Source organism: Hippocampus guttulatus, chromosome 15 (genome assembly GCF_054856545.1).
Source record: "Hippocampus guttulatus isolate MCC_2025c chromosome 15, RoL_Hgut_1.0, whole genome shotgun sequence".
In the NCBI taxonomy this organism is placed as follows: Eukaryota; Metazoa; Chordata; class Actinopteri; order Syngnathiformes; family Syngnathidae; genus Hippocampus; species Hippocampus guttulatus.
In genome coordinates this window covers 5938733-5952519 of record NC_141275.1, presented here as the reverse complement: position 1 = coordinate 5952519, position 13787 = coordinate 5938733, and the positions used below count along the sequence as shown (strand labels likewise).

The 13787-nt window shown below is 42.0% G+C and overlaps 1 protein-coding gene across 4 annotated transcripts in view; it reads right to left on the bottom strand.

Moving 5' to 3' along the window:
* atp2a3 (ATPase sarcoplasmic/endoplasmic reticulum Ca2+ transporting 3) overlaps positions 1-13787 on the bottom strand; it is a 48873-nt gene that overhangs the window by 26544 nt on the left and 8542 nt on the right. For all 4 annotated transcript variants that reach the window (XR_015102999.1, XM_086130488.1, XM_086130487.1 and 1 more), the window contains exons 2-5: positions 8651-8668; positions 8268-8350; positions 2630-2734; positions 1276-1414 (exon numbers count right to left, since the gene is read on the bottom strand). Coding sequence is in view for 3 of the 4 variants with exons in the window: in XM_086130488.1 (XP_085986614.1) it covers positions 1276-1414; positions 2630-2734; positions 8268-8350; positions 8651-8668 (345 nt within the window). In the remaining variant the exon portion in view is untranslated. The remainder of the gene's footprint in view (positions 1-1275; positions 1415-2629; positions 2735-8267; positions 8351-8650; positions 8669-13787) is intronic.

The following is a 13787-nucleotide window of genomic DNA, read 5'->3' as shown; positions in this document are numbered from 1 at the left end:
GGCTCCAGCAACTCTCCGTGACCTTGTTCAGGATAAGCGGTGTTGAAAATGGAACGCATGGATGGATAGGTGGATAATAGCAACCTCTCTGACATTCTATATATACATACAGCTGTTTTATTATTTCATTGTTTAATGATTCCCCCCCATTACCCTTCAACAGGTGCATGTTTCTGCAGGAAGCTGTGCAAACGTGATGGAACCACAGATAGTTGTCGCAACTATTTCAAGCTCCCTCTTGAACATCGCTAACACTGTCCCAGAAAACATTCGCACATTTGTGGAATGTACAGTTTCACTTTTTTAAGATTACAACAATCATGTTTTTTTTTTTGTTTTTTTTAAACATACTGCTACATGTCAAATCAATTTTTGTGAACAAATTTAACTCGGCACAGTCTCAGTGTATACAATTTTTGTAGAACCGGTACAAAAAGATGATAAGATGTTAGTATTTTCTTTTTTGGAGTATTTTAGGTCACTTTAAGAAAAGACAACACATTTCACGGTGAAATAATGACATGTAGTGTACTTGTATTGCTATCAAATGGGGAAAATGAATCACATTTCTCCCAACAGCATGTAAGAGTTAAACCTGATGACCTCTTGTATTTTAGATTCACTCATTTATGGATCTCCCACAAATCTGCCCAAACTCCAAGACCAAGCAAAAAAAGGGGAAATGCAACGGCAATGGACTATGCTCCCAAAAGCGGGAAAGCCAAAGGTCAAGTGACCACATTCATCTTCGGAGGTCATGCGCTTGCACATGAAGTCTGCCGTACATGCATGCTGAAACCACAATGACACCACGACTATATTTAGATAGGGCTGCCCACACACGGGCGAGTTTATAGCGGGGGATGAGTGTCTGTGTGTGTCTGTGTGTGTGGTAGGAGTGAAGACCTGACAAACATCCAGGTGGTGAGACTGAGAGTATGGAAAGCAAAGGGAAGTGGAAAGCTGTGGAAAGTTAAACTGGGCCTTAAACACAAGGAAAGACCACAACCACTTACACCGAACCACACACACACATACACACATCCATGCATGCACAACTGGACGGTAGTTCTGGCACCTGCGAATATGGGGGAAAGACTTATGTAATCGAGTTTGTGTGATATTCCAACGATAGTTCCAGACTCTTGAATGGGCATCAAAGGGTGCAGGAGTACATGTTTCTGTGCAAGCCGCTGAGAGCAAAAGCACACCTGCACCTCAGAAAAAGCAACACGGAAGAGTAAATGAGCTTCGCCAAGGGTTTGGTAGGCTTACCCGCCACCTCTACGATGTCTCCTGGAACGATGTCCCTGGCTTTGATTCTCTGCACAGCCTTACGGTTCATGCGGTACACCTTACCCATCTCGGGTTCGTACTCTTTGAGCGCCTCGATGGCGTTCTCAGCATTTCGTTCCTGTTGAAAAGAGATGAGTCAGGTTGGAGAAGACATCAGGTCGGGACCGGAACAAATGTCAACATGCTTCAAGTCATGACTTTTACTCAACTCAGAGTGTCATGAAATAGGACAGAATTTTGATTTTTCATATCAACACTTCCAAACTTCATAAAGTACATCATTTGCTGCCATAAATTTGTGTGTATGTGTTTGCGCGGGCAGGCGTGTATATGTATGATATCGAGGTGTGTTAGTTCCCATAGCATGTTAACATGCAAAAGTGATATTTAAAGGTACATAAAGTTATTTAGTTTTCAGGTGAAAAGTCGAGTAGAGCCTATAATGCTTTCAAACCTTTACAGGTGAACTTAATGTGACGTCAAAGCTTTGAATGCACATGTCCAAGTGTTAAATGTTTCAGTACTTTTTGCACACGTTGCTCTTCTCCAATGAGGAGAATTTGAATTGTAATTCTTAATTTGTCCTACTTTCATGATAAGATATCACAGTAGCGTCAACTTTTTACATTTTCCATACATTTCACCGGAAAGCCAAATAGCCCAAACTTTTCGTGAGTAGGGCATGTTGCCATTCAAGCAACGTGTTTTTAAGAGACGTTACTGCTTTTTTACGGAAGACAATGCCAAGCTACATCGTGCACGTTACGAGACTGGCCTGCCAGCAGTCCAGACCTGTCTCCTATTGATAACATGTCGCACATTATGAAGTGCAAAACAGAAGAATGGAGACCCCAGATTGGTGAGCAACTGGGATTGGAACGAATTCCAACTATAAAGCTCAGTTCCCAAATGCTTATTGACTCTTTTTAAAAGGAAATATGTTGTCGCAGAGTAGTGAACATGCCCCTTTCCCATCTTCTTGGGAACATCTTTATTTTGTACTTAATTGAAGATAGTTTGAAAATGAAGCAAATATTTGCATCCTGTTTAACTTCACTGGGGTTTGCGCAGACTCAATATGTCCATTTCTTCTTCTTGGGTTTGTTCATATTCCCATTTAATGCAAGTTAAGTGTAATACTTGGGCTGATGTTGGTTTCAGTCGTCGAATTGCATCACAATGTGCATGTGATGATACAGTTTCACGTGGCGCCAATATAGCTGGAAGGCACCAATGAGAAAAGGAATCTACTGCACAATGTTTAACTTCACTGTTCTCTGTCGCCATTCTTTTCGGGGGAAAAAAAAAAAAAAAAAAGAGAAGCATATCTCACCTGCCATACACCAATGACGGCATTCGCAATGAGGATAAGGAGGATGACGACAGGCTCAACAAAGGCGGTGGCTGTCTCCTCCCCCTCCTCAAACAAAGCCAACACCTAGACAAACATATGGTACGCATAGTCACAACTTCCTCATCACACACTTGATACTTAAGTCGTGTTTTGGTGTGGCGGAGGAAAAATGTCCTCACGGAGGGCAGAGTCGAGACTACAATAAAAATGGCATCGTTTTAGGACAGCTGCGCCTCCAGTGAGACGTGATCATAACATTTAACCTTGCAATTTATGAATTCATTTGTTTGAGTACTTTGGGAAAAAAAAAAGGTCAGAATTACAATTCAAGCAATATTAACCTCTTGTTTCTCTCTTACAGTGTTTCTAAGCTAACAAAATGAAAGAAGGAGGAAGTACAAGGTGAGAGTATTTACACTCAATTGCATGCTTGCTACCTTGGAAAAACAGAACAAAAAGCTGCCATTATTTCATCAGCAAATCCCAATTTCAAATTTGTTTTAGTTTTTTTAAACCATAGCCATTCATAAATTTTTCCACATGCCATTTGGAAACTACGGTTAGAACTGGTCCATCACTGTTACGGGATATCTTTCGTCAATAAAGTGCATTTACATGGAATGAAAAAAGCCACTGGTTTTTAAACAATCAAAACAGTGAAAGGCTGCAAACATTTCAGACTGCAATGTAGTGACAACACAAGAAGGCTGACTATTTCTGAAAACCCATCTTTTAGGTCGACAGTGTGCGCATGCCAAAACAAACTCAATAATGCAGATTTGACGTAGTCAAAGCTACGCTTCTCTACTTTGAAATTAGTCGTTATTCATTCATCAAGTTTTATCAGAGGAAATTTGGTCACACGGTTTCAATCCAATGCTGGGAAAAAGCGGAAGTACCGTAGTCGTTTGTCCGTCTGAAAAAGAAAACAGACCCAACCTTGAGTTGTTTTCCTTATTACTATTAAACCTGATTTTTTTGAGTTGGGAAATCGAAATGTACGGCAGTATTGGCTGAAGGGATTTCGCTCCAGCTATGCAACCATTTGCATGATCTCAAACAAAACAGCATGTAATAAGATCCAGGTCCAATAATACCACAGAGATCTGGGACCAGCGAGGATCTTTGACTGTATATGGACTTCAAGATGTTAAGACAACCTCATCCATTAGCTGTGATTGATTCCTGGACATATCCCAAAAAGGTTCGCTAATGCTCCTGGTTGCTATTCACATTCTCCTGAGAATGAACGCGCGCTTGACTCCATTGTGAGGAGACGCTCGACACCACTTTAATCATCCGAGTCTGTGCCGTCATGAAGCGGGGGTGACTCGGGCACCATCCGTTACGATGCGGTGGAATTCTGCACCACTCGAAAAGAGAGAGAGAGACATTCTTGTTTAATTCTGTCTATTTTTTCAAATTTTGGATTTGGGTTTTTGTTAGAGCTGTAACCTTTAACAGCGGTCACCAATCCCCGGGCCACGGACCGGTACCGGTCCGTGGGTCATTTGGTACCGGGCTGCACAGAAAGAATAAATAACTTACTTGATACGTGACTTCCGTTTTATTCATTTTGGAATCTGAAAGATGTTTTATTTTGAAGAATTACTGGATTCTCTGTTACATCCATCTACAATATGTCACTCTTGACACAGGTGAAGACGCACTTCTCAGTCATGTGATAGGTTACCGCTAAAATGAAACCCAGGAGCTGTCAAAATGAGTAAAAAACAAACAGCTTTGGGAAGGGGAAAAGGCTGAAGCCAGGAGACAGAAGAGGGGCCTACGACTTCCAAGAAATAGAAGGCTACATTTAATAGACAGTACTTAAGATACAGATTTATCTCAACGGGAGATTCCCAAGCACCAAGTCCACTCTGCATAAGATGGGGTGATGGTGAGTCGTATTTTTCATGCACTTTGTATGTGCAGTGTATCTTATTTTGAAGGCACGTTTAAACATTACCATAGCGACCAGAGAGTGTTGCGACCAGACAGGACGTTCTCATGTCATGATTCGTGTTTATTATTATGTTCTGAAAATACCACAGTTTTCATGCAGGTCATATCATATTATTTTATACCCTTAAAAAAGTCCCTGAAAATATTGTCCGACCACAAACCGGTCCGTGAGGCAAAAAACGTTGATCGATGATCTACAATCCTCAAAATTATGACAAATGTCAATTTCAGTTTTGGAATTGAATGACTGAAATAAGCTGTCCACTTCCACAACATTCTAATTCAGGGATGACAAACTTAACCCTTTTGTGCACCCTGTAGCCTGATAACCTGATAAGCTGTCTCATGTAGTAATTGCTGTCCCCGAAAGGGTTAAATGTTGTGTGTTGGGCACATCAGACCACGCACTTCCGAACCAGATTGCTGAAAAAAAAAAAAAAATTAATATGGACAAAATACATGCAAATTTGCACCACATGCACTCAAAATATATTTCAGTTTTTAATAATACATTTTTCCAATATCAGCATTCGTACCAAACAACAAAATAACCATATACGGCATTTTTTTTTTCCAAGTGCAAAGGTCTGTCTTGCATAAAAATTCCAATTGAGGACAGTTTCAAACTGCAGAACAACAAAACAGCATTAAGGGCAAGAATTCATTTTGCACATTTTTGGGCAAAATTAAACTGATTTATTTATTTTTTTTAAATGAGGCAGTAACTACGTTTGTCCAGTATATCGTGCGAAAGCTGCAAAAATTATTTGGCTCACTGCCAGTGCAGTATCGGGCAGTGTAAGCACAACCAAGACATGTCTGCCATCTGGTGGTCATTCGTGATATTACAACTTAAAACTACAGCCAACCCTCTTATTGTATTAGCAATTCGGCACCTGCGGAATCGCTTATTTAGCAATTTCTTTTCAATATTTGTGCATATTTGGGATTTTTGTGGGTTTATATGGATGGAACCAGAACTTTCGCACAGGCGTCGGATAGCGGCTATGCAGTTCACTCCTGAAGGTACTGAACTGAAGACCTCAACATATTTTTCTTTGGTGACTCTCAACTGCCACGCTCGATTCTTCAAAGACCTTTGGTGCGATGATGCCAAAGGGTTCCCTGGAATACCTTTAGGATCCAGACCCAACTAACTCCTAACTTTATTTGGACTTGACTCTCATCACAGCCGAAACCATTTGATGCAGTGAGACAACAGATGTGTGACGAAATGGCGAACAGCTCATTGCATCCAGGCTCCCTCCTGCACTGGCAGCTGCAGCAATCAGGTTGCTTTAAAAGTCATTTGAATGCCTCATTGATACACAATTACGAGCGGACAACAAATCTGCCTATAGTTAGTGAAACCGTTGATCCGTTTTACAACTCAAACTTCCCGGCAAGAAAAAACAAACAAAAAAATGACCATGACATTTTAGGCCCCATTACACTAAAATTACTGCAGCGCTTTACACGGTTGATTGACTCAAACGTCATCTATCTCCACTTCATCATTGTCCAAAAAGTACACATTCTTTAGGCTTTTTTTTCTCCTTTTTTTTTTAGTAGGAGAAGACAAAAAACTATGCGTTCCCTCAGATTGCTCACATTGTCGGTGGGCATGTTGCACGTGACCGACTAAGATCACAATCTTGAACTAAGTCCCCAAAGAGAGAGCGCTAAATTGCAATTGCACCACTCTGAAAGATTACACTCGCTGTTGGCAGTGCATGTAAAAATGGCTGAAAACTAAACGAAATATGAGAGACAAGATTTAAGAGTTGAAATCTTCTGGCCAAACTAGATCAGCTGCACATTCTGTTTGTCTTCGATGCAGTTTTGATGACTGTGACAATGTTGACGTTGAAAAGATCATCTTGCTAGCTTAATGCTTTCACCTGCTAACACAATAAGGTGTCCACTGTAGTAAGCACTGTCCCTGAAAGGTTTAATGATAACTTCCCGACAGCAACTTTTGACTTTTTATCTGCATGTTTATATGTTTTTTTAAGTCCGGTTTAAAAAAAATGCAGGGATTATGAGGGACAAAGATCTTTTGTATATCATGTCAGGCAGCTAATCACAAATGTGTTAACAGAGACTCAGTGTTGATTTGGTTTTGTATTTCAGGTTACACTTTTGTTGTCAATAGAAGGTAACAGCACCGTTATTAAACGGGCACCGTAAGTGAGGAGAGATGAAGTGTGGCCACTTTTCAGTGGATGACAGAGTGTCTCACGACACTCCAAGCGCGGTCGATAGCACGTCATTCTACTTCGTTTGAGCCTTATGACAGAGAGATTGGATGGCGACAATGGCAGCGCTCTCGGAAAAGGACCTTTTTTGTAAAACGCATTACGCGGTCTGCACACATTGACGCGAGCATTTTGCATAGCAATAGCTAGCACCAACTCTCAAGATAAACACGGTCAATAAATAAGACAAACATTTGATTTGACAGTCACTTGACCGCATAAGGAGACGAATGATGGAAAGCTTACTTTTGAAGTGCCCGTGTACAAATAGTTGAGTCTTCCCGTCAAATGTCAAACTTCCTAATTAAGTTCAGTTCCTGTGCGCTATTTCCAAAAATGTGTCTGTAAGCAAGACTTTCAAGAGTTTTTGTTGGCCCCATTGTGACGTGGCAAAATAATGTGCCTGCGCTACCGACAAGGATCCGCACCCAAGCTGACAAATGTATTTTGGTGGCTTTGTAATGAATTGTCGCCTCCACGAATGGAAATACAATCAATCCAGTTTTTATGAGAATTCGGGTTGGCTCGCATTTGCTCTTTGTCCTTAGTGATGTAAAAATCCAGATTCTGTCATCCAACCAGCAGGGGGCAGCGGGCAGGATGAGTAGAAGCTTATTTGCGGAAGAAGAACCTTACATAACGAGTTGGTTTAAATACGAGTGTTAAAACAGAAGACAAATGCACTGCCATTATTGATTGTTGAAGTAGTACAAAAAGTACAAAAAGACATGAAGGTGATCAGTGTGACGTCACGCAAAGAGGTCGTAGCAGCTCAGGTGGAACGTTGCCTTAGGTGCGAACATGGATGCGCAAACAGTGGAAGCCAACAGAAATGTAACAGCTTGATGAATGTCAAGTAGGCTGGGTGTTTAAGAAGTTAACAGCTTGCCTTCACTCTTCCACGTCAACCAACGTATTTACAGAGAAAATTTCATCTAACAGTACTTGAGGAAAAGTGAGCTTTTCCAACCCACGCCTGCCCTCGGAGCCGTTCGGGAGGGCAAATTGTGTCAAATACATTTTTAGAGCCATATTATCCCCCCCCAGTTTCAGAAATAGCAATTCCATCCCAAAACACCAGAGACGTGCTGTAAGAGATGGAAACATCTGCATTTATATTCTGGATTCCCCGTTCCACGCCTCCCCTACCTTCACTCCAAGCAGGGTCACAATTTAAGCCGCTGCAGTGGTTTGGATGTTCCCCTCACTAAAACAGTATCGACACTGGATGGAAAAGACTTTCATGCTCTATTTTCCAGCTTAAAACAGAGCAGCAACTAAGTGACCGCTGCTCCTTAATGAGAATGAGGCCGATAAGCAGTATCGGTTCCCAATCCAAAATCCAATTCCAGTGTCATTATTTCAAAAAGGGGGGTGAACAGAGCGTTACTTACGAAGGAGACACAGGCAGCGAGAAGCAGGATCCTGACCAGAAGGTTTTCAAACTGCTCCAACACGAGTTCCCACAGGGACTTTCCTGTTAAATGCACACACATATGCACAAAAATACACACACAAACACACACACACACACACACAGTTGTCTGAAAGGAGTCAAAGTCGAGAAGATTTAACAGTGGAAAGAATGTGTATCATCTACTTTCTGAACATCTACAAGCAGAAGAAAAAATAAAAATCTGTATATACAGTAGTCGTGTATACATATGTATGAGCGTGGCAGCTTAGTTTATACCCGGGTCTCCAGAAATCACCCCAGACATTTAATCAAGCAGGGGAGGAGGATAGAAGTCACACTGGGGGGGAGAAAAAAAATTACCTTCTTCAGCAGGGAGCTCTGTCGATGTGACGTCACGATGGTCGTAGAACAGTTGAAGAGGTGGAGGCGGAGACAAAGGAAGCGAGGATTGGTAAGGGGGAAAAAAAAGAAAATATATTTTGTTAACATTGAATTTTATGGACCTGCTTGAAAGACCACAAGTCAAAGCATTTTCAAGAGTGAACAACTCCAATTGAAGTTGATCAAATGTCTTTCACATTCATTCATGGCTCTTGGACTTTATTTTAGCAGAAGATCAACCTTGAAGACCAATTCGGTGATGGAGAATAGTTCTGAGAATGTTCTGTGAGACGAAATAATTTCGTTTTTGTTCCCCAAAATAAATAAATAATGATTTTTTAAAAATTGCATTACAAATCACGATCGCAATATGAAGATGTAGATTTTTTTTTCAAAATCATGAAACCATAATTTACAGAGACCTTTCCTGTTGGATGGTGGTTGCAAATTTTAAAAATGTGATTATAAAGGAAGTTATGACTCTAAACTGAAAAAGAAACCCAAAACAGATATATTTTTCTTCGGCTCTCAGCTTTTATTTGTAGTCTATTTCCGTCAGAGCAAAAACTCCCACGAAATCTCGGCACCTGACAATTTTTCTCATCTGAACGTTTTGAAAGCGACATTGTTTTTGTTTTGTTTTTTGCCGCTGGGGTTTCATGAGCAAATAAGATCACCCCGCACTCAGGTGAGTCACTCGGCAGAAAACAAGACGTATTCTGAAAAACGCGGGTAGCGTTTCATTCTGTTACCACGTTTATGACACAAACCTGCTCAGTCAAGTCCAACACAAAGAAACAAATGTATCCTGACTGCTGATGAATGTAGAAAAAAATTGTGATGTGCTTCAGTGGGAAAAGAAGCAACATGCGGATTGCGGCGACCCTAAATGGTGCCGTGGAAAGAAGCGCCATGTTTCTCCAGCATGTTTTGAGCAGCCGTCCTTTACACGATTATGAAACGTGACCATGTGTGGGGAAAAGAGTTGGAAAGCGGGAGGACGGTGACGCCAGGCCTCCGCCGCCTTCCAAAAACAAAATCCTTGCAGTCACTCAGTTTGCACTCGTCACGAACGGAAAGAGAAACCACTTAAAGGGCAATTGGCCAAACTTTGGCACTTACTTTCGAGTTGTGGACTTGAAAATGATGCCCGAACTAAAAAGTCCCGTCCCCAAAAGACCCAGCAGTGATTTGAAGCTTGTTTCCTGATGATTTCAGCAGATTTTGGAGCGCCCCGAGGTCGAAAATTGCAATGTCAGACTGCTCGGTGTCCGAAGCAGAGGACCAGCCCATTTCTCCACAATCGTAAATGTTTGTCCAAACTACTCTTACTATGAAGCAACTTTAACCAAGTGGAAGGGCAATCATTATTATTATTTTTTATTTTTTTATTTTTTACATATTGCTCCAAAACGGATTGCTATCATTGAAAATAAATGCTTGTTTCATTTTGTTGATCAAAGAAAGTACAAACAGTGTAGTGAAAAAAATGGACCGTCTTGACAACACACATCTATTATACATCGTAGTCAAGGCTGAAAAAACGGAATTCTCAAGAACTAATTTGATCAAGCGTAACTAAGCTGAAAGTCACACACAGCGTCGTATTTGCGTTTTGACGTTTGGCTTTCAAAAGCGCGGCTGAATAAATGATGTCAGGGGCCAGACCAGCTCGATTTACCACGCTGTTAGTTTGCCTCTTCTCGCTGCTCCTTGCAAGTGTTTTCATTTTACATTCATGTGTTTGACTAATTGTCCGAGACTGTTCTTCTTATCCCCCCCCCCCACCATGCACTCGATTGGCGGCATATCTGAAGTTCATAGCAAAAACCAAAACAAAACAAAACAAAAAAAAATGATAGCGTTTAAATGTGCTAACCTCAGGCGCCTACATTGTGTCCAGGAAATACCGTATTGGCCCAAATATAAGACGGTGTTTTTTGCATTGAAATAAGACTGAAAAAGTTGGGGTCGTCTTATATTCGGGGTCTAGACATTATACCCATTCACGACGCTAGATGGCGCCAGATATCATTGAAGCGAATGCTGAACTTGACTCCCCAGGCCAAAGTGAACCCCTGTCATGAAGAATAAAAATAAAAATAGCGGTAGCATGAAGAAGAAAATAAATAGCGGTAAGAAAGAAAAGAAGAAAATAATAGAAGTGATAACAGAAAATGGAGAAACGTAGCGACAATCTGGAGAAAAGTGTGTCGAAGATCGGCCAGGTTAACTGGCAGCTGAGGAGAAGTTGTGATGTAATTTACATTTCAAAAACCAGAAACCATTCATTTATGACTGTGATTGCACTTTAGCTTACACATTTGCAGTAAATGTTCAGATTTGAATGAGGCAAAATAACATGCTTTTTCTCTCAAATATATTGTTATAATCATTTGTCTCAGATGTATTGTAATTATTTTCTGTATAAAAATGAATTTGGTGTTCAAAAAGTCTTTTTTCAAACTTGAGTCTTGAAAAACGGGGTCGTCTTATAATCAGGGCCGTCTTATATTCGGGCATATACGGTATGTAAAAAACATTTTTTGAAAAAGAAGTGCTGCATTCAAGTGCCAGGCTAAAAAAAAAGAGATTTTCCGTAAGCAACGTGCTGCCTGGAGTTACGTCACCATTGTGTCGTTTGATGTCTTACCTGGTTTCTTTCCTTACCAGTTGGATCATGCAAGGTTTTGCGTGCTTCCCCCCGCTTCAAGGAACCATGTTTTAAAATTAATTTGGAACCCCATCATCTCAAACTAGTTGATTTGGTCCGCAGTCCGCACCTGAGCTCCATTACTTTAACACCTGACTAAACAAACCGATCCGAGGGCGGAAAACAACTTGATGTTGATTAAAACAGACGAGTGTGACTGCACCTTATTACGGGTGTCAAATAAACACTTTCCCGATGATGTGTTCTGGGCATGTCCAGGCATTAAGTAGACCACATTGGAGCGACTGCGTCATTAAGCTGACCTTGGATTGCCTCAGTGGCCCCCCCAAACTCGATGAGTTGGATGCTGGGATTGGGCATCTTTGCTTGGCCCGCCACCACTGCCAACCGGGGCATAGCAAGCAGGCCAGATAAATAGCGTGGGCGTAATAAACTGCTGAGTCACTGTGGAAGACTTCAAACTTGCAGTCTCGAGGGCTTTTACCGTTGAGGTTTGATGAGTGAAGTCAGAGGGGAATTCAGCGGCGGGAGCAGCAATATGGAGAAGTGGGTTTCGCTGTTTTCCACGCTTCACCGGTCTGACACAAGCCCCATTACCGCGCTTTCCCTTGGTTGTATGATGTTTTTGTAGCAGACGGGCTGGCTGAGGCTCAAGTGCGGGAGACAAAAGACAGACTGACTGAAAGGACAAGACAGCGAGAGGGAGGGCTGGAGGTGCAGAACGGGTTTCCCGGACTTCCCTCTGCCAAGGATTCCCTCGCAGTCACTCTGGGCTGCGTCAAGCCAAAGGCTTGCCCAGTCACATTCCTGAATACTTACTCACGTCAAGCGGTGTCCCCGCAACACCTCCCCACCACCTCCCCACGGGCCCAGACAATGAAGAAAAAAAAAAAGGAAAAAAAAGAGCTTGTTTACACACAGCAGAGAAGCAGTCGATGCCAAGCAAAAGGGGAAACACTTCCTGGAGACGGTTGCCAACAACAGCAAGGGGTTTGTTTCTGTGTCCAACTGTTGGAAGAAAAAGCGGGAAACCTGACATCTTTCTTTCAGCACTTCTCATTGTTTCATTGCTTTCACGGTTTGACTCTCTTTGCACATCTGCAGATGATCGAGAACCAAATAAATGTCACACGAGGAGGGCTGAACAGAATTACCACGCGTGACTGAGTCTCACGGGTAAATATCAACATTGCCAGGGCAAACAATTCTAATCTGAATCCACATGCCTGAAATGTGACAATTACAAAATATACAGTGGTAGCTCTACTTACGAACATCTCTTCATCTTAAATTTTCATATTACGAAACGCCTCGACAGGAAAACATTGCCTCTTGTTACGAAATACATTTCAAAATACGAAAGGTAAAAATACAATACTCATAGCTCCGAGTTTCCTGAACGCAACATACTTATAGCTGCTCTGCCATTAGCTACAACCAAGCATCATCCTGGCACCCCATTGGCTAAGAGGGACCTCTACCATATGTGTCTTTGTTTGGAGATGGATAGAAATGTGTCGATGCAGCGTCCTCGTCATTCGCCCCTCGGGTCATGAGGCATTCCGACAATTTTACATAAATGTGAATCACCCAGAAAAAAAGTGTTCACCTGTCGGTCGATCGCTCACGATGCTGATGTTTGCCTTGGACTTTTTTGAAGGTTGTTAAAAGCCGACAAAAGCAAACGTCCTTGGATCAGTTATTTCCAAAACGCCAGGCAAAAACCACTTCTGAGAGAGAACATGAATAAAAGAGGGCAAAAAATGATGAGGACCCAGTTAAAAGTTAAATGACCATCATTTTCTTTGTTTTTTTACATTATGACCAACTCTCATTTATTGTGCAATAATCTAATTGTAACATGTATTTGTTACATATTTTGATGCACTTTTATGCTTCAGGAAACATTTATGTCTGAATTTTGGGGGGGCTTAGAACAGATGAGGGCATTTACATGGAAAACGCCTCTCTACTTATAAAATTTTCTACTTAAGAGATTCCTTCCATCCCATCCATACATTTTCTACCGCTCATCCGGGGTCGGGTCGCAGGGGCAACAGCTTTAGCAGGGAAACCCAGACTTCCCTTTCCCCAGGCACTCGTTCCAGCTCTGCCCGGGGGATCCCGAGGCGTTCCCAGGCCAGCTGAGTGACATAGTCTCTCCAGCGTGTCCTGGGTCTTCCTTGGGGCCTCCTACCGGTGGGACATACCTGGAACACCTCACCAGGGAGGCGTCCAGGCGGCATCCTAATCAGATGCCCGAGCCACCTCATCTGGCTCCTCTTGACGTGAAGGAGAAGCGGCTCGACTCTGACCCCCTCCTGCATAGCCAAGCTTCTCACCTTATCACCAAGGGACAGCCCAGACACCCTGCGGACAAAACTCATTTCGGCCGCTTTTATCCGGGATCTCGTTCTTTCGGGATTTCTTCCAGAACCAATT